At 49.2% G+C, this 18,273-nt stretch overlaps 11 protein-coding genes across 11 annotated transcripts; 6 read left to right on the top strand and 5 right to left on the bottom strand.

Annotated features, from left to right (window-relative positions):
* The first annotated feature begins 141 nt into the window (after positions 1–141).
* Positions 142–1,489, top strand: P153DRAFT_344245 (uncharacterized protein). Its single transcript, XM_033666044.1, has 2 exons — positions 142–533; positions 589–1,489. Exons 1-2 carry the CDS (start codon positions 404–406, stop codon positions 1,440–1,442), a joined length of 984 nt encoding a protein of 327 aa, XP_033522225.1. The 5' UTR covers positions 142–403; the 3' UTR covers positions 1,443–1,489.
* Positions 1,490–3,932: 2,443 nt separating this feature from the next.
* P153DRAFT_368380 (uncharacterized protein) lies at positions 3,933–5,882 on the top strand. Its single transcript, XM_033668501.1, has 2 exons — positions 3,933–4,252; positions 4,311–5,882. Exons 1-2 carry the CDS (start codon positions 4,086–4,088, stop codon positions 5,722–5,724), a joined length of 1,581 nt encoding a protein of 526 aa, XP_033522224.1. The 5' UTR covers positions 3,933–4,085; the 3' UTR covers positions 5,725–5,882.
* A 126-nt stretch (positions 5,883–6,008) lies between these two features.
* On the top strand, positions 6,009–6,506 carry P153DRAFT_387562 (uncharacterized protein; the record flags this gene model as incomplete). Its single annotated transcript, XM_033670664.1, has 1 exon — positions 6,009–6,506. One exon carries the CDS (start codon positions 6,009–6,011, stop codon positions 6,504–6,506), a length of 498 nt encoding a protein of 165 aa, XP_033522223.1.
* Positions 6,507–6,814: 308 nt separating this feature from the next.
* P153DRAFT_387561 (uncharacterized protein) lies at positions 6,815–7,309 on the bottom strand (the record flags this gene model as incomplete). Its single annotated transcript, XM_033670663.1, has 1 exon — positions 6,815–7,309. One exon carries the CDS (start codon positions 7,307–7,309, stop codon positions 6,815–6,817), a length of 495 nt encoding a protein of 164 aa, XP_033522222.1.
* A 376-nt stretch (positions 7,310–7,685) lies between these two features.
* On the bottom strand, positions 7,686–8,673 carry P153DRAFT_368379 (DHS-like NAD/FAD-binding domain-containing protein). The gene has a single exon (XM_033668500.1). It carries the CDS (start codon positions 8,648–8,650, stop codon positions 7,754–7,756), a length of 897 nt encoding a protein of 298 aa, XP_033522221.1. The 5' UTR covers positions 8,651–8,673; the 3' UTR covers positions 7,686–7,753.
* Positions 8,674–8,793: 120 nt separating this feature from the next.
* P153DRAFT_368378 (uncharacterized protein) lies at positions 8,794–10,019 on the top strand. Its single transcript, XM_033668499.1, has 2 exons — positions 8,794–9,587; positions 9,644–10,019. Exons 1-2 carry the CDS (start codon positions 8,825–8,827, stop codon positions 9,658–9,660), a joined length of 780 nt encoding a protein of 259 aa, XP_033522220.1. The 5' UTR covers positions 8,794–8,824; the 3' UTR covers positions 9,661–10,019.
* Positions 9,644–10,877, bottom strand: P153DRAFT_398395 (thiamine pyrophosphokinase). The gene is made up of 2 exons (XM_033671637.1): positions 10,621–10,877; positions 9,644–10,569 (listed from the first exon to the last, which is right to left on the bottom strand). The coding sequence occupies exons 1-2, from the start codon at positions 10,852–10,854 to the stop codon at positions 10,009–10,011; spliced, it is 795 nt and encodes a 264-aa protein (XP_033522219.1). The 5' UTR covers positions 10,855–10,877; the 3' UTR covers positions 9,644–10,008.
* Positions 10,878–13,255: 2,378 nt separating this feature from the next.
* On the top strand, positions 13,256–14,805 carry P153DRAFT_387557 (carboxylic acid transporter protein-like protein; the record flags this gene model as incomplete). Its single annotated transcript, XM_033670662.1, has 2 exons — positions 13,256–13,760; positions 13,811–14,805. 2 exons carry the CDS (start codon positions 13,256–13,258, stop codon positions 14,803–14,805), a joined length of 1,500 nt encoding a protein of 499 aa, XP_033522218.1.
* A 608-nt stretch (positions 14,806–15,413) lies between these two features.
* Positions 15,414–15,923, bottom strand: P153DRAFT_387556 (uncharacterized protein; the record flags this gene model as incomplete). The annotated part of the gene is made up of 1 exon (XM_033670661.1): positions 15,414–15,923. One exon carries the CDS (start codon positions 15,921–15,923, stop codon positions 15,414–15,416), a length of 510 nt encoding a protein of 169 aa, XP_033522217.1.
* A 437-nt stretch (positions 15,924–16,360) lies between these two features.
* P153DRAFT_377329 (uncharacterized protein) lies at positions 16,361–16,891 on the bottom strand (the record flags this gene model as incomplete). The annotated part of the gene is made up of 2 exons (XM_033669729.1): positions 16,361–16,795; positions 16,850–16,891. The coding sequence occupies 2 exons, from the start codon at positions 16,889–16,891 to the stop codon at positions 16,361–16,363; spliced, it is 477 nt and encodes a 158-aa protein (XP_033522216.1).
* A 333-nt stretch (positions 16,892–17,224) lies between these two features.
* Positions 17,225–18,094, top strand: P153DRAFT_267379 (uncharacterized protein; the record flags this gene model as incomplete). The annotated part of the gene is made up of 1 exon (XM_033662878.1): positions 17,225–18,094. A coding segment is annotated over one exon (870 nt), but the record flags the coding sequence as incomplete, so codon positions are not given.
* Between the last annotated feature and the right edge of the window lie 179 nt (positions 18,095–18,273).

Below are 18,273 nucleotides of genomic sequence, written 5' to 3'. Positions count from 1 at the left end.
TGAGCAAAGATAAGCACTAAGCCTTATTAACTTGTGTATCAAACGAGCCGGCAGCTAATTTTGACCAATTAGGAGGATGGCCCGAATCGAACGAGTTCGAGGCGTAATGGTTCGGTTGCCTGCATACTGCGCGCGCAACAACCCCAGGCAAACTTGCTTTTCACTACTACCTTGCTCCGAAGGTGCAGCAAGGCTATCCAATTGTTGGCCCCCGATCAATCAGAGTCTCAATCCTATCATCAGCCACCAATGTAGGCTTGCAGATGATGGCTACTGGTGAAAGAGGGGTTGCGGTCCATTTCCGAGCCAAAGACCGAAGGATTCAGCTGCCTGGTGTGATTCGGATTCCTTCTTGTCAGTCAACGAACTCTACGCGTTCAAAGAACCACTCAGATTTGTCAAGATGATGGTTTCAAACGAAGATGCAAATCGTGGAATGATTTTGATCATGGGCTGTACAGGATCAGGAAAAAGCTACTTCATCAACAAACTGGCTGATAGCTCTGTGGTTGAGGGCCACGGGTTGCGATCAGGTAGGACTTGTGGTTACGTTACCTACAGTCAAGATACTAACCCTTGATGCAACAGAAACAAAAACCTGCGACGTGGTTCGAGTTGGTGTAGGACGACACGAAATCGCGGTCGTTGACACACCAGGCTTCGACGATACCTCACGCTCGGACGCCGAAATACTTGAAGGAATAGTCGAGTTTCTTTGCGCCCAGTACGAACTCGGAATACCCTTAAAGGGCATCATATACATGCATCGAATTACAGATGTAAGAATGTCGGGCTCTGCGCAGCGATACTTTGACATATTCCGGCGCGTTTGTGGGGAGCAAAATCTAAGCAATGTTGTCCTCTTGACAACGATGTGGAGCGAGCTCAAAGACGAGGGCAAGGGCTTACAGAGAGAGAGGGAACTACGAAGAGATTTCTGGAACGATATGGAGAGTCGAGGATCGACAATTCGCCGCTTTGATGGTAGCAGATCTATGGCAGAAGCTTTCGTCTGCAGACTAATGCGTAAGCAAGACATTGTTCTCGACATACAGGAGGAACTGGTCGACCAGGGCAAACGACTAGGCGACACAAAGGCTGGGCAACTAGTATTGCCCCAATTGGAACGCCAAATTGGAGACTTTGGACAAACCATACACAGCCTGGATCAGATGATCGATGATGCTAAACGCTATGACCCTATAGAAGTGAAGAGACTTGAAAAGCAACGGGCTATGCTTTTGAAAGAGCATCACAAGAGCATGAACCAGCATCAGAGACTACAGCAAAGAACAGGTCGTATAATGGTTGAGAAAATTGAAGGCGAGAAGAAAAGAAATAAGATGAAGGGCCGTCTTGCAATGTTTACTACACTGCTCGGGCTAGCGATCACTGCCACCGTCAATATCATACTTCCACTCGCAGGAGTGATTTCATTCTAAGATAGGAATCAATAGTGTCATAGTAATAATTCAAGCTTGATGCAGACGTTGAACTATCACTAATTTAGCAGTGATACTACAGCTACAGAAAGGTAAGCATTGACAGCATCATACAGAGCGGCCTTCGAAATTGGAAGCGGGGTCACATCATGCAGTCTATGCACGGTCTACGCTCTAGCCTAATGCCGATAACTCAAGCGGCTGAACTGGTGGCGTCGCCCATGTGCGGGCTGAAACCCCATATAAGCAGCCCACTGCCTTGCATACCAAAGTCTCACAACTTCCAGTTTTCTTTCCAGATGGCTACACTCAGAAAGACCACCTCTCCGCCAGGTAACGAAGTCAATGGTAAACCCGCTGCTTCTTTCAAGATACCTGGCATCAAAAGAAAAGGTTTCACTTCCAAAGCAAAAGGCGCTTTCATGAAAGCGGGCGGCCTGCTGGACCCTCCACCGAACATGCCGAATCAAGGATATACCCACGCAGTTGTCGCTGAGAATAAAGACACTGCCATGAGGGATCAGTTTATATCCTGTGCTGCAGAGAAACCTCCACTTCCGTTGAGAAAAGATACGGAAAGGTTGACACTCTCACCTTTCGACCCCTTTGGAAACAGTTCCCCGAAGGATCCAGACAAATATAGAAATGATGCTCTACGCCCGGTCTCAATTCCATTGGACGATGAAAAGCCTATATCACGCCCAACAGTAGCGCGTACGTTGACTCCGAAAAGCTGCACGGACAGTATCGAGCCTGAGAAGGCTAGAATTGTGGATAAACCTCTACCGACTTCGAATACAGAAGATCGCAGCGTAACCATTTCACTGGATGAAAAGGACAATTATCTCGATGTCATCAAGGAGTGTCAAGAAACAGTTCGTCTGATGACCGAAAAGTTAGAAGAAAGCACGAGGACAATCGAGAAACAAGAGATTCAGCTCCGCGACGCAGCCGATCGTGAACATCAAAATTTGTCGAGGATTGCTGAAGTTGAGAAAGCTTGGAAAAAGTCGACAATCGCGCTGAGTCGACAACAGCCTCTATCAAACCACAAAGTCGACGACGAGACGTTGAGCAGACTGTACGAGGAAATTGTCTTCGACATCAGCAATTGGGCGATGAATTATGCTACCAGCGATCCCATTCTGCTCAATGAATCTGTTGTACGACTTCTCAAGCCATTGGCTCCAGATCCGAATGCATATCTGCGGATGAAGAGACTGCGACAACTCCTCTTGCAGAGCTTGGTTATGAGGATCATAGTCAAAAATGTACTCAGCTTCAACAACGACGTGGGTCTTTGGTGGGCAGGGCGTCTCAGTCCAAGTTTGCGCCTCCTCCAGAATGAGCTGGAACCTCGTGAGTAGCCTACTGCAACCAAAGTACATGATTTAATAGTATCTAGATAAGAGTCATCTCATTCCCGAGAATCTGAAAAAGGGATCACTTCGACCAAACGAAGTGCGAGAGTACAGCATATGGAAGTCCAAAAGCGCACTACTCGTCGCGGATTCTGTCGATAAATCTGCCGTATACTCCAATATTGACAGGTTCGTCGCAAGTATAAAGGTGGATCTGCGCCCTTTCGTACTTCACTGGAAAACAGATGTCTGGAAAGACTTAAGAGAAATCATTGAGAAGGCTGTCACATTGGACGAGGAAATGAACAAATCAAGAGCGCTTTTCACTGTTCACTACTGGTCAGAAAAAGAGATCGCAAGCATGAAGTTCGATGAATCCTTTATGGAGTCGGCTGTGGGCCTAGAGCCTGCACGTACAGGAATGGCTGTGGAGCTTGTCTTGGCTCCAGCATTGACGAAGACTGGAAATGCGGATGGTGACACGTTTGAGACTATCTCGTGTCTATCCAAATGGAAGGTTGTGTGTATAGAAAGTCGGAAGAGATTATAGGATCTGTTGTATCGCGTTAGCAGAACCTCAGTTAACGATCACAAGCAGCTGCTTCTCAGATTCCGGGTAACGTACTTGCGAATGCCTACGTGAGGACTTGCTCGTACGATCAAATCACGGGTCTAGCCTGTGTTTATGAGATAACCTTACCGGTATCGATAGACACACATCTAATCCAAGATTCTGCCGGGATTGTGAGAGTTATGCAACAAGCTCCTCGGTACTCAAATTGAGTGAGTTTAGGTGAATTTTGATCATGTTAGGATGTGCCAACCATACTCTCAATATACAGAGGATAGAGCCTTCGCTATTTCCAAAGTCACGGTGTTATAGCACTGGCGCTGGAAGTTTCAGAATCCAGCATAGTTACCTAGCCATTTCAGAATTCTAATCAACCATAGTGATCAGCAATCAACTTTTGTCATATGGCCGATAACCGGGTATGCTCAACCGGGAAAGGCTCTTTCCCCGCGGACGTGGTCGGTATAATCTGCTAACATCGGCAAGCCGAGCCGCGCCGCGCACCGGCATGGATCCCGCTTCCCCTCCTTTCACACCCACTCACTCCATAGAGCTGCACCACAATAGGGTACAAACTCACAGATAGGCTGGCTTGATACCTGGTCGCTTGATAAGATAGTTTGCTTATCGCACGGTCTTGGGATCATGGCTGCTGTCTCGTCCACTTCTCTACCCACAGCACCCCGATCAAGTCATCGACATCGATACACAATGCTTCCTTCGAAAGATGACAGCAATCTACGCGTGAATAACTCGCTAGTCGAATCACACGATTACGACAGAAACGACAATATTAGTCACAGGGCAAGTGAGGATGAGGGGTTGCCGTGGAAGAATCAAGCAGTTTTGGATTTGAAGTCCTGGCATCATCGCGAGAGGCAAGTGCCTCTTTCTGTTTGTATGTACATAGAGAAGTTGCGTGTTAATCTCGCTCAGTTACACTGGGGCTCTACTCATCAACATCTTCGCTTTCGTTCTGCCTGCCCTTTACGGCACGCTTTCCAAGCTATGGGTCGCCAACATAGATTCGTCCATGGTCGTCACAACAGATACATACACTTATATTGGTGTGGTCGCTGAAGTACTGAATGAAGGTCTGCCACGCGCATCCTACCTCCTCATCGGCGACAAGTCCAATCGCACCTTCCGTGAACGTGTTCAGCTCACCCACACGCTCATTATCTTCCAATCGATCCTGGGTATGGCCATGAGCATCGGATTCGTTGCCGGCGCCTCGACGTTTGCAAAAGGATTTATACCAGTCGAGGTCAGAGACGTGAGTGTGACTTATGTTCGCATTTCTGCCTTCTCTGCATTCAGTTCAGCAGTTGAGTATGCGGTCAACACTTCGACACGTGCGTTGGACAAACCAGATGTACCACTCATCATCAGTTCAGTCAAGTTTGCTATCAACATCATCCTCGATCTGATCTTGATCTCAAAGTTCCATGTCAGCAGTATCACTCCCACTGTCAACATGCAGGCCGGTATCTCCTTAGCCTGTAACCTGACCTCCGCTTTTGCAGGCCTTGCGTACTTCATCTACACAACCACGTTCAGTTCCAAGTCTCCAATCCATAACGACATGACTGATCAAAAGGTCAAGCCTACCTTCGCAGCTTTGCTATCGTTCTTCCGACCTGGCATCATCTTCTTCACTGAGTCAGCTATTCGCAATGCACTCTACCTCTGGCTCATACACGGCATCGTAGGCTTAGGCAGCGATTATGCGACTGCGTGGGGTGTTTTCTCGACCATTCGCTGGGGGTTGATCATGGTACCTGTAATGGCGCTCGAAGCCACAACACTGACCTTCGTTGGCCATTCGTGGGGACAATTTCGCGCAGTACAAGCATCCAGCACACAATCGGACAGACCGAAAGTAACAGCGCGGCAAATCTGGAGTATTATCCGCTGGGCTGGTTACTCGGTTACCATCGTGTTGATCGTAGAAGTGCCGATGTGCCTCATCATGTCCTTCGTGGGTGTCAAACCATTCGCGCGATATCTCTCTGGCTCGGAAGAGGTATCGCGTATTGCAGCGCGTATGTGGCGCACTATCGATTGGTGCTACATCCTCTATGGCGTATCGACGCAACTCGCAGCTATTCTGGTCTCCACGCGTCCCAAGTGGTATCTGTATCAATCTCTCGCCTCAAATCTGCTGTATGTGCTGCCTTGGGCGATCGTCTGCCAGGGAGCTCATTTGAACATTGGCGATGCTTGGACATATCACAGTCTAGTGTTTGGCGGTAGCCTGGTATTTTCGTTTTTCGCGATCATGGCAATTGTCGGGGTGTGGGCAATCAGGCTGAGCCAGGGGAAGATGCGGGTTAGAAGAATTGCATGAGGCCATCAACCAGTCAACCGAAAAGAAATATCAGGGCTGCAACCTTGACTGCTAAGCAGTGATTCAGAATGCAGGTGGTAGTGGATTTCACTTGGGCTGGCGGGGCATTTGTCGATAGTGAATATGCTGATGCGTTGACCACGTCACACATCTCTTGCTCGCTAAACTTTAACTGTTCGAAAAAGTGTTTTCGGTTGTTTAAATCACTCTCTACATAAGTTGACTGTGTCTCACTCTAGTCTGGTTTAGACCAACATCTCCCTTTCTCTTTCATTTTATAGATCATGGCTTCCCAGCAAAACCATGACAACAACACGGCCTCCTCGTCAGCGGAGGCCCAGCGAAGAGAAGAAGACTGGAGCCTCTTCCAAACCAGGTTTGACACTGCCGAAAGCGAGATTAGAAGATGTGACTCAAGACTAGACACATGGGTCGCCAACCTATCCCCCGTCGATGATCAACTCGAACATACAAACAGTGTGACGATTGCTCACAACAGATTTCGAGTAGCCAAATCACTCTTCCAATCTGCACACAGGTTTATGGAAGCTGTTCGGATTGCGAACAATTGGGATCGTACGGTTCGATCGCCTCGATCGCCTTTTGGATTTCCGGAGGGGCTGGTTCGTAATCCGACGTTTCGGGATGGTAGACTGGATATGCAGGGCGTAGACTTTGGCTCGCCTTGGGGTCATCTTGTCGCAGCGAGGTCTTATGCTAGGGCTGTAATCGTTATGTTCTATGAGTTTCTTGCGATGTCGTACCAGGAGTTAAATGATTAGCAAAGATCTTTGTATCGTCATATGTCAAAGGTAGGGGTTGATCACATTGTGTGTGTGCACTTGAGCATGAGAAAATCCAGTCAACATTCCCTATCAAGCGAAATAGCGGAGATGTAGTCGGTTTCTATCTACCTAAAGGTACAACAACGGGTCGAGTCATCTTACTCACGACAGAGCAGCATTGAGAGCAAACATGAAGAAAACGTTTGGGTGTGAAACACAAGGTTATGATACGCATCAACTACTGACCACCGCTCCATAGATATACACCTGCCCATAACCTCAAACGCGGTCATGCAAACCGTTCGCTAGGATCCTGCTGTCATATCCACACGTGTCCAACGTCCACGCCTTCTCATTATCGACGAGGATGGCACTTCCTGGGACTGCATACCCAAAACTTGCCATTCTATGTTTGCGATTGTCGCCACGCCTCTGTCTCTAGCTGACCAAAGATACTCCATCAGAGTCTCTGGTTCCGAACACCAGAAAACCAAGGTGTGTGGACTTCCGCCATCTTGCTTCAAACGATCTGCTTCTGCCTCTGTCCAAATCATGATGTTACTCATCTCTGCCACGGTCTTCTCGGCTTGCTCGATCATTTCCTCCTTATCTTTGATGATGTGTACTGGTAAAGGTTGACTTTCATCACTGGGAAGCCTGTCGATCTTAATCCTGACGCGACCTTCGTGAATGGTCCAACCTAGCTCTTCGATCACGTTGGTGATGATCGTGCAAATATGCTCATAGTCTCCCCAGGCCTTTCTTAACTCAAATGACAGAATGGAGTGGACTGATTTCATGACGATCGGATTCTGTGCTTGAGTGTGGTTTTGCTGCTTGTGTTCTGAGTTGATTAGCCGGCTGGGTCTTCTTGTATAGCGTACCGGGTGAGACATTTGCATCTAGCGTTGAGGGTTTCTCGAGTAAAGGTTAAGTCAAGTTTCAATACAATCGGCAATGGAGATTTTGTTGTTTCATTTTTCACAATGTTCAATGCGACTACGCTCATTGTCTTTGTCACACGTGGGCTGTGGTGAATATCTTGATCTGTCAGACAGGCCTTTGTGAAGCCGAAACATACATCGCAACGTGATGCCTGGACTGTCTCTGTTATTGTACTCGTCGAGCGCAACGTTCCAAACCTGACACGCTCGTTGAACAATATATCTCGGAAATCAGGATTGATGTTTATGTACATTTCACCTATGTCGTACCTAGCCGTGTATACGTTCAAGCCAGTAACGTCAGACTCCAAACCCCGATTTCAGCATCTCAGGAACAAGTGTAGCTGCGTCGCCCTGGAAATACCAGTCCTGCTCTTCTAGTCCGAGCAGGCTCGGATCCTCTTTCTCAATATCAACCACGGCAACACGCGCACCTTTGCGTCGAGCAGCTTCTACGTACGCGGTTGCAGGGTATACAAGAGCACTAGTACCGATCACGAGCATAGTGTCTATTGTCTTTGGATGATCGCAGGGATCATCAATCCACGCCGACAAGAATGCGAGCAGTGGCCGTGATATTGACTCTGTAAACCACACAATTCCCGGGCGAAGTAAGCCATCACAGCCCAAATTCAGACAACGCGGTATAGCATTCCTTGTTAGTGGGATAGAAAAGTCATGCTGAAGCAAAGACCAGATAGCTTGCTCCGCGTCGACTCCCGAAATTGCGAGTGTGCATTCTGTGCATTTCAAGTCAAAGACGGATCCATGGAGATGGTGTAGTCGATCCTCTGGATGCCCAGCTTTCTCACTCAAATCATCTATGTTCATAGTGATAGCCTGAAATCCATTTGTTCTCTTTGCGAATTCTGCGAGTGCATAATGAGCAGCGTTCGGCCTGGCATCTGTGATCAGTTGCCTTCTCTCGAGTTCAAATGCCCACACGAGCGCAGGATTTTCCTCGAAGCCTCCTGGCGTGCAAATCTGTCTGACATCATGCGTGCACCAGATACCACCAGGACCTCGATACGTGGGGATGCCGGATGGTGCCGATAATCCAGCTCCTAAGAGAGCCAGGACTCTATGGGATGTGACTAGATGGTCTCGGAAGATTTCTAGAGAGCGGGATGCGCGAGGTCTCAGGAACCCAGTTGCGGATACGACTGCAGAGTAGTCTGGAGTAGAATCAGAAGACATCGATATTGTGACAAGGACGCGATGCAAACGCGACGTGATGGTAGAGTTTGGCGCGGCGCCTTTGCTATGTGGAGAACCTGGCCCCACTTCCCTAGTTTTCTAGCCCCGATTCGTAACACGACTCTTTGACGTGCCCTGAGCTCCAAAAATCAGTCCTTGTCTACTCTAGATTCTATGTCGCCTGCTCCGCTATTCCTGACCCTGCCCGGCGAGGTGCGAAACCTCATTGTCGAATATGCGTTCGTCCAGGATCTCAGCGCGTCACCCCTACCTGTGTCACGATCACCATTGGCTCTATCGCTCGTCTCTCGTCAGCTATTTCATGAATACCACACTGTCGCATTGTCTGCAACAGTCTTCACTATTCGCTGTCGGCGACTGAGCGAGCTTCCGATCGTGATCAATAAGATGCCGCCAATGGTCCGTTCCCATCTGAAGAAGCTGTTATTGTCCGGCAAGTTCAATCTCTCCGCTTCACAACGCCTAGGGGGCTTTCAGGGTATCGATCTAAGCGACGCGGGTCTGACTGGTGTACGAGAATTACACTTCAGTCCGTCGACAGATACGATAAGGCGAGATCACCCATGTTTAAACCCACGTATTCTGGGACAGGTAATTTGGAGGACAGTCGTTGGCAACGCATGCTTGGAAACGATTTGCGTGGTTCACAAGAAGAGTAGATCTTACCCTATCGAGGCCCTTTCCCAATTGATGGAGATGGAACAACTTCGGTGTGCCTCAGATAACTGGACTGTCTTGGTCAACAGTTCCCAGGATACATCACGAAGTTCAATGGATTTCGACGAAAATTCGGGGTATAGATGTGATAGAATCATTTTGAGGCACAAACCGGAGGGCAGACAGGTCATAATCGCGTTTAGGCAGGACGCCGCCAAGAAAGACATCTCGTCTCGAGTGCGTGAGAAGTTGCTGGGAAGTAAGTTTTTTGGATGATATCGAGAAACAACTACGGAAAACATTAACGATGACCAGTAGAAGACGCACGTTGAATAAATGGGCAGTTGGCGTGTGTTGCACAATGCGCCAACCCTTCAAATTGCGGTTCGTCAAATGTCCTCGTATCCTGCTCAGTTTCTGGTTCTGATTCGGCTCCGTCGAGGGCTCAGTAGAAAAACGTGTAAGGACAACCCCTATCAATAGTTACCGTAACTGCTCGATCAAGTGTCACCTGAAGGTGCAGTGATCACAAGTAGTGGAGAATCAATCGCGTTACTTGGTTCACTCAGTCCATCCATCGACGTGGACGTAATGGCGACCTAATCATCGACAATATTCAACAGATCCGCGTACTATATTGCCGTACTTTGAAACCAAAAGGCTAGAGTGGCAATGAGCTGCTAAGTCCCCTTCGTTTTCTCTAGAGAAGCTCTTTCTATCGTGAACAGAATCGGTGCGTTTGTCTCGATGCAAATCTCGTCGGCCTTGACATGATTGCTTGTACTGACTTGACCACCCATCCGCGTATCCCATTCTTTGACATCCCACTCCAAGCCAGTTGTACTGATGGTTGCTGGGCCGTATACCGGGATTATCCCAATATTCTCGGTGAAAAGCCCACTTGACAAAAGTCCCCGAATGACATTCTGCCCACTTCTAAGAATGAAAGAGACACTAGATTCAGAGAAGAGCCATAACCGTAGGTTCTCATACTTCGCCTCTTCTCGTATCATCTCATTTAGGAGTCCAAGGCCTTGATCAACCCTCCCAGCTAAGGTTCCGAGAATAAGAACATCTCTTTGCATAGTGGAAGGAGTTTGGGATGATATCTTCTGCATCGTCTTGCCGAAATCGGTACTATATTGGTCGGGATCTTTTGACACCAATACACCTTTTGCAGTATAGTAGGCACGCACATCATCTCTCAGCGAATCGAGATCACCGTGTATGAGATTCGGTAGCTAGAAACGGTTAGTCGCAAGCAGGGAAACATGCTTGGCACTATTCCTTACGTATCTGCTTCTCTGTATCTCTAGATCACTCTTGAACATATCGTATAGCCGGTTGGCACCGCCATCTGCGCATATTCGATATTCTGTATGACTCCAAAGACGCGCGAAAGCAGAGAAGTGTGCTATTGGTTGGTTCAAAATGAGCAGATCTGGTCGATCTGCACGCCTATTTGCGTCGTCCCCTCCTACTAGATAAGCTCCCGGAGCGAAGGTTTTGGTATTGGGTGCAGTCATTGCTGATACTTCGATTGAAGAAAGGCTGGTGATGACGCAAGAGGAGCGGCAGGTGCGATGCAAGTCTAGACGCGCTAGCTTAGCGCGACTTCCGTACTTCCAGCCTCTCACATTATCCATTCCTAAACCCCTCTATATCCACCACGATACATGCCACTTAAATCCCCCGAATAGCATGGTTTGGTGTCGGCTATAACGAAATCTCGCTCTTCTGAACCTAGACTTGCTTGGCTTGTTTTGGACGATGCCCGATATACATCCCCGGACTCGTTCCCAGCGCGTCGGTGGTGACAGGGTCACAGAATTGGATTTCCTGAGACGCATCGCAAACGAAGCAGCCCGTGGGCCAAATTCGATAGCTAGTAGTACTCGTGGCCGACCCGCTCATCACCCATGACGATTTCTATGTCCTAGCTTGTCTTCTTGGAGTTCTTATGTATGGCACTGAGAAGATAGCCATACATATGGGATTTTCTTGAGGGGTCTGACGGGGCCCGGTCATGCCATGGTAAGAAGTTTGATCAACCGCGCCATGTACCTGCAGCAACTGCACCTTAGCATGCTAGTCAGGTTATACATGGATACAACAAAGACAGAAACGATCATGAACCGTCGAGTCTACCACACAAGATTCAAGGACGAGTCTACACAACTGAGACCAAAGCACAGGCGGCCCACTAGGACTTGTATTCGAGTGGGGGTGAATAAGTAAAGTTCAGACGCCATTACCAAACTAAGATCTAGCTCAGATCCTTACTGTGCATTGACGCCAGTTCGAATGTATCTATCACAACTTCTATTCGATCTGTCACGTACCGACTCTCACGTGTCTTGTTATCAGGTTTGTTGGGATGTTGTTAACGGACAAGTATAGATACCTTCATGCTCAAGATGTATACACAAAGACATCAAGTGCGAACCGAGGTCAACACGCCGCTCGTCCGATAATAGCTGCCGCACAATCCCAAGCCAGCCGTCCACATCGTTTAATGTGAACCTATCTACTGGCACCGCACCATTATCGACTGTATAGGATTGGCAAAACTTTCTGTCAATCGCCAATTCAAATCCGTCTTTGAAGACAGGTATTTTGTGGCTCTACACATACGACGGAGCATCCATAGCTGATGGTGCACCACTCTGGGAGGATGTTCACGTGCCACGTACTGCGATTCACCAGAACGTAATACGATGAGAGACACATGACGGTATAGGTTCGCCAAATTCAGTATTTTGGTAGGGGTTCGTGCATGCGGCGTGCAAGGGTGAGAGCTACGATTATGTTTGTGTACCGAACTGCTGACTATGTCCTAGTCAAAAACTCCGAACTTCTCGACCACGAAAGGAACGACTGAGTCATTTTTCATCACTAAAAGACTTCACAAAAACCTAAAACACTTAATCATTTGTCTGCACAACCTCTACCGCCACGTAGGCTACCTTAATTGTCAGGGTCACGATATTCTAAAAGTGAGCTGGAATTAGACGATGATTCGACGATTGAAACCAAAACCAAATTCAAATCATTCAAAATGTTGTGGATGAAATGAGTTTATTCGGAGTTTTGTGCGACACTCGGGGAATCGCCCATGAATCTCACTATGACGTCGTGCACGGTAGTGACCAATCGCGCAAGGCCGGACTTGGAGTTCCTCAAACTCATGGTGCAGGAGTAAGTGGAGATCGTTGGGAATACTACGGTATCTAGCAACGTCGTGGTTCCTCTACCTTTACCAAGTTTGAGGAAAAGATGAGTCTGGCTTGCGAACAGTCTGGATGTCCTCCGTGGTTAGAGTACCGCATTTCTGCGATTGTTCAACAGTGCGGTCAAATTATCGATGTACAAATACAGCGACAATGCCGCAACGACAAAGAGCAATGCCGACAAGCATTCGGTGGCGTCTCGAACAGCGCTTTTGTCGCCGCCTCGTCAACCAAGCATCAGTGGCGTTCTTCTTCAAAGCTTTTTCTGCCCACGACAGGTGCTTGTCCTGCCGCTAAGACACCTTAATGGGGATAAGCTGTGCTAGCGGCATGCCACAATGCGACCATCACATCCCCGTCAACCCCATGATCTTCTCGCGACCCCGCACTGTGTGCGTGTCAGCCAGTCAGATGTAGCGGATTGTTTGATACGGATGCTGTGACTATAGGTTAGCGTATGTGCTGCATCTGTTGAGCGGTCTGGAGGGTGGAACGAAAACGAGCGGTTAAAACGGGGGGAATTCCCTCTTCTTTATGCGGCAGGCACTGCATTCTTGTCCCCACGTAGGATCCAGCTTATCGCTCTTATCTATGAGTTGATTGCTTTTTATCCCAACAAGCATTTTGGAGCTTCAGGAATAAACCCTCATCTTGTCGTTTACTCGCAACGGTCTGGAGACGTCGAGTGTATCCCGTCATGGCGGACGCAAAGGCATATACCGGGCGTCGCGAGTATGTCCAACCCGAGCCTAAGATGACAGCCGGCCGGTACATCGCCACACGTATATCGACTCTCAAGCCTCCGATGGCCAAAGTCGCCAATCCCATCGCGCTGCTCCGACTGCTGAATTTCCAGCAATGGATGTTCTTCCTAGTCGCATTCTGCGCATGGACATGGGATGCGTTCGACTTCTTCACTGTTTCACTGACGGTCGAGGACCTCGCCGAGACCTTCGGCAAGACGAAGAAAGACATCACATGGGGCATCACTCTCGTGCTGATGTTGAGAAGTGTAGGCAGTATCACGTTCGGACTTGCAGCAGATAGGTTTGGGCGAAAATGGCCGTTCGTTATCAACAACTTGCTGTTCATCGTCTTGGAATTGGGTACTGGATTTTGCACAACGTATAACCAGTTCCTGGGTGTAAGAGCCATGTTTGGTATTGCGATGGGCGGGCTGTACGGCAATGCTGCTGCTACTGGTAAGTCTTCCTTATTGCTTCACCCGTACATGTCGGCTAACATCACCTAGCTCTCGAAGATTGCCCTGAAGCTGCTCGCGGTATCATCTCCGGCATGCTCCAGCAAGGCTACGCATTCGGCTACCTCCTCGCCACTGTATTCGCCCGCGCGTTCGTCAACACTGTCGGTCACGGCTGGCGCCCGCTGTTCTGGTTCGGCGCAGGACCTCCCGTACTGATCATAATCTTCCGTCTCTGCCTGCCAGAAACACAGGCATACCAGGAGCGCAAGCGTCTCCGTGAAGAAGAGCCCAACGCAGCCAAGCTCTTCGTCGAAGAAGGCAAAGTCGCACTGAAGAAGCACTGGATGCTATTGGTATACATGGTACTTCTTATGGCTGGCTTCAACTTCATGTCCCACGGCAGCCAGGACTTGTACCCTACGATGCTTAGCAACCAGTACAACTTCTCTGCCAACCAAGTCACCATCACGCAAGTTGTCGCGAACTTGGGCGCCATGACCGGCGGTACGCTCGTTGGGTACAGTTCGTCTATCCTAGGCCGTCGCTTCTGCATCATCGTCATGTGCATCATCGGCGGCGCACTACTGTACCCCTACACCTTCACATCCTCCAACGCCGTCATCGCCGCAGCATTCTTCCAGCAATTCTGCGTCCAGGGTGCATGGGGCGTCATCCCCATCCACCTCATGGAGCTTTCTCCCGGATCGTTCCGCACATTCGTCGTCGGCACGAGTTACCAGCTCGGCAACCTCGTTTCCTCCGCGTCGTCTACGATCGAGACGACTATTGGCGAGAAGTTCCCGCTGCCGCCCAAGGGCAAGGTTACGCGCTACAAGTATGGCTTGGTTATCTGCATCTTCATGGGATGTGTGTATGCCTATGTCATTTTGTTGACGCTCATTGGACCTGAGTATCGTGGGAGGAACTTCGATGCTGAGGCTGATGCGGATTTGGCTGCTGCTAAGGGGGAGAGGAAGGATGTTGGGCGACAGGACAGTGACTATGAAGACAAAAGCAAGGCTATGGACATGGGGCATGTCTAGGTGTAAAGAGTCAAGCTATGTAGTATTCGGATAGTGTAGATCGGCATAGTACTTGTTGTAGTCAGTAGTTGTAGAAGTACAATGAGGAGCGGATGATAGTTTCAGGTCACAAAACACTTTCTTCCATGTGATCCCAGTCTATGCAAACTCTATTATAATCCGTAGCACGCCCCGTTCATGACTATTACTTCTGTTAGGCCAGGAGCTTACACAATTTGAGATTCTGCATGAGTTTATTACTTGCCAAACAATGAACATAATACAAGAACGTCTTTCAATTTCGACCGAGACTGTAATTAATCTCTTTGTTTTAGATATCTAAACGATGCGGCAGGCGATATAGTCAGCTCGTAATACAGCGCGTTTCCGGTACCACTAGCTATCAATGTGAGAAAGACACACTGCATCCACTTTTCCATCGTTGATTTACGCATATATAGATATGAACCGATATGCTCTCCCACTATGGTAAAACTGTTTTGAAGCCTGTCGATCGATTCCTTTAAATTAGGTATGGTATGGCTGCGATACAACCCTGGCCAAAGAGAACCAAGGTATGAAGGACTACCTCTCCTTCGCCGACCGACACCTCACTGGATCATATCCATCTACTCAGCAGCGCTTCTCCTCAGCTCTCCAATGACAACGCACCCCCTCCTCTCCTTCTTCTTCGTCTCCTTCTCTTTCTCAGCACCTCGTTCCCTCTCTCCATGGATTTTCTTCTGCGACTCTCCATTCATTTTCGTCCTATTCTCCCCGTCTCTCCACCGAACCTCCTTCCCATCCTGCTCCAACCCCTTCAAATGTTGGAATTTTTCTTCCGCCATCTCTCCACCCCTACCTGTTGGCACTAACCCCTTCTCCGTGGGTACAAAGCCGAGTTTTCTCCAGCGCAGATACTCGTCCACTCCGCCCCATGCGTCTAACCCTCCATAGCCATGGTGACGCTTCATTGTGCGAAGAGCGTCTTCTTGCTGGGCATTGTACAGCGGACGAGCAGATCGGTCGGTTGTTCCGTAAGGGGTGGGGGTGTTGTAGCGGTGAGTTTGTATATTTGTTTGAGTGGAGCGAGCCGGAGCTTGAACGACACGATGCGTGGGGTCGATATGGGAATGCATGGCAGCTGTTGAGAAGCAGAAGGGCAGGGGTTGTGTGAGTTTGCTTTTCTAGACATGCGCGGAGATGGTAGGTGTTCGACGACAATGTATGTCTCGCGGTTAAACGTAGTGACTAGGCTATCATGTTTCGACTGGCGATGTGCGCTGATAGTGAAGTCAACTATACCGACTTTTTGGTGCTGGGTAGTCTGGAAGACGAGGGATAATCGAAATGGAATGAGCCTTCGACAGAGTATGGCGAAAGCGTCGAATGAATCTTAGCTCGAGTATCCTTCCAGACGAGGCGCGTAGAAGGCTCGAAAAGTTGGTGTACACCATCGAGAGTTACCAACGATATCGCATATTGTGAACGCCCGATCGATTGTCAAACTCCCCTCGATTGGTTTTGGTGTAAAAATTCCAAACGCGAGGTCGAACGTGCGGCTGATGTCGTACGTTTACCGCATCCTGCCTACGCCCATGATCTTCTCCTCCACTTTGTTCCGCAACATATCCTTCTCTTTGACTGCCTGCAGCCTCTCTGTCTCAAGTTCTTCCAACTGTCCCTCAAGTTGCTTCATACGTGCTATCTGCTCTTCCTCGCTAGTGTTTGCGCCGGGCAAGTTTGCTATCAGGTATTCAATCTGCTGTTGTTTGAGGACCATGTCTCTCGCAAACTCTTTGATGGTGCTCTGGAACTCTTCTTGGGTGAGGAGGATGGGAGGTGCCTGTGTAAGCTGTGAGGGTTCTGTGGAAGTCTGCGTTGCTTGGTTCTCGGCGGCGGTTTTGGCTTCTCGTTCGTTGAAGGAGTCGACCTCTGGCTGGCCTGGAGGTATGCTGGGTGGGGCTTTGTCTTTTATGTATGTGAAGTGACTTTGCATCATGAAGAGTAGCTGTACGTTATTAGCGCCAATTGTCAACACCATGCTTGGTGATGTTCTAGTTACCATGTCCATCTCATCCTGAACCTGGGTGAGGATGTCGGCCATGGGTACGGTTGTGGCTGGGGGGCGACGACGTCGAAGAAACTACAGTGCAGGGTAATCCAACTATTTCAGGTCTATCAAGTGGGTCCAAATGGATTGTGGCGAGGATCGCGGAAGTTAGATTGTCGAGCTTTGGAGGTGGATGCGATAAGTACAACCTGCCAGGGTCCCTCGGTAAAGCTAAGCTAGCGTGAGTCAGTCTTGGCACTCAAAAGTTACGCGAAAGCCTCACGTCTCTTGCTCCCACATGCAGCACTCGCTCGCTCGCCGTGCTCTGCCATAGATTGTTCTTTGCAAATATGTTGTGGTTCCGTCTCTTATTCTTCTGACCTCACAATGCAACCTCTCCTCCGCCCGACGTGGCTCAAACAAAAATCGCTCCTTCCGTGGCTCCCCCGAACCACGCCGCAAAACTTCGTCCCGCTCCGAATCGCAACCACGTCCGTCAGAAATGCTGCGCCCGTAGACGTGCCCAAGATTGTCATAACAGCAGGCTCTCAAAAACATAATTCATTGCCCTCGTTCCTTAAATATGCGAGGCGTACACGCCTCCCACCCTTATCCACCGTCTTTGTGGGCACTCATTATGAGTATGTGTCAGCGCTGGCTCTGCAGCGTCTAGGGTTTTCTCTTCTACGAGTCGGGCGCAGATTTGATGCTGGCATCGATCTCATTGGTCATTGGGTGTTGGCGCCGCTGCGAGAACCTCTGCCGGTAATTATCCAATGCAAGGTACGACAACTTACAGCCTCCCCCATGCACATCCGCGAGCTGGAGGGATCCTTCCAGGGAGTACCTCCTATCTGGCGGAACAAAGCGGTGCTTGGCTTGCTGGTCACAACCAAAAAGGCGACCAAGGGCGTATTGGAAGCCATGGGGAAGAGTCATTGGCCTATGGGTTTCTTGTTGATCTCGCAGGAAGGGACCATTCAACAATTCTTATGGAATCGTGCAGCATCAGAAAGAGGACTCGAAGGGGTGAGCGTGACTGTCCGACATACACCGCGGGCGCATCTGCCCGAGTTTGGACGATCGAATGCAGGAGACGGAGGTGCGGGGAAGAAGGAAAGAACAAAACCTGCTGCTCGTTTCCAGAATTCAGGCACAGAGAAAGACATCCAACTGACATGGATGGGCTCTCCCATTTTTCCCGACAGAGGAGATGTGCTCGATCGAGAGACAGTCAAATTGATGGGCGACGTCGTCAACGAGACCACGGCATACGTTGGTAAGGAGAGAAAGAAGATGCCAGCACTTTCGACCAAGGAGCTCAAGGCGGCTGGCATCGTCGCGAGCGCACAAATCCTGGAGCCAAAGGATGACATGAGAGGCCGGCCCCCAACATTGCATATGGAACCCGATCCCCGCGGTGGTGAAGTTGATCC

Source organism: Dothidotthia symphoricarpi (genome assembly GCF_010015815.1).
Source record: "Dothidotthia symphoricarpi CBS 119687 unplaced genomic scaffold P153scaffold_14, whole genome shotgun sequence".
Taxonomy (NCBI): Eukaryota; Fungi; Ascomycota; class Dothideomycetes; order Pleosporales; family Dothidotthiaceae; genus Dothidotthia; species Dothidotthia symphoricarpi.
Note: the sequence above shows the minus strand (reverse complement) of the source record. Positions and strands in the feature narration are given on the sequence as shown.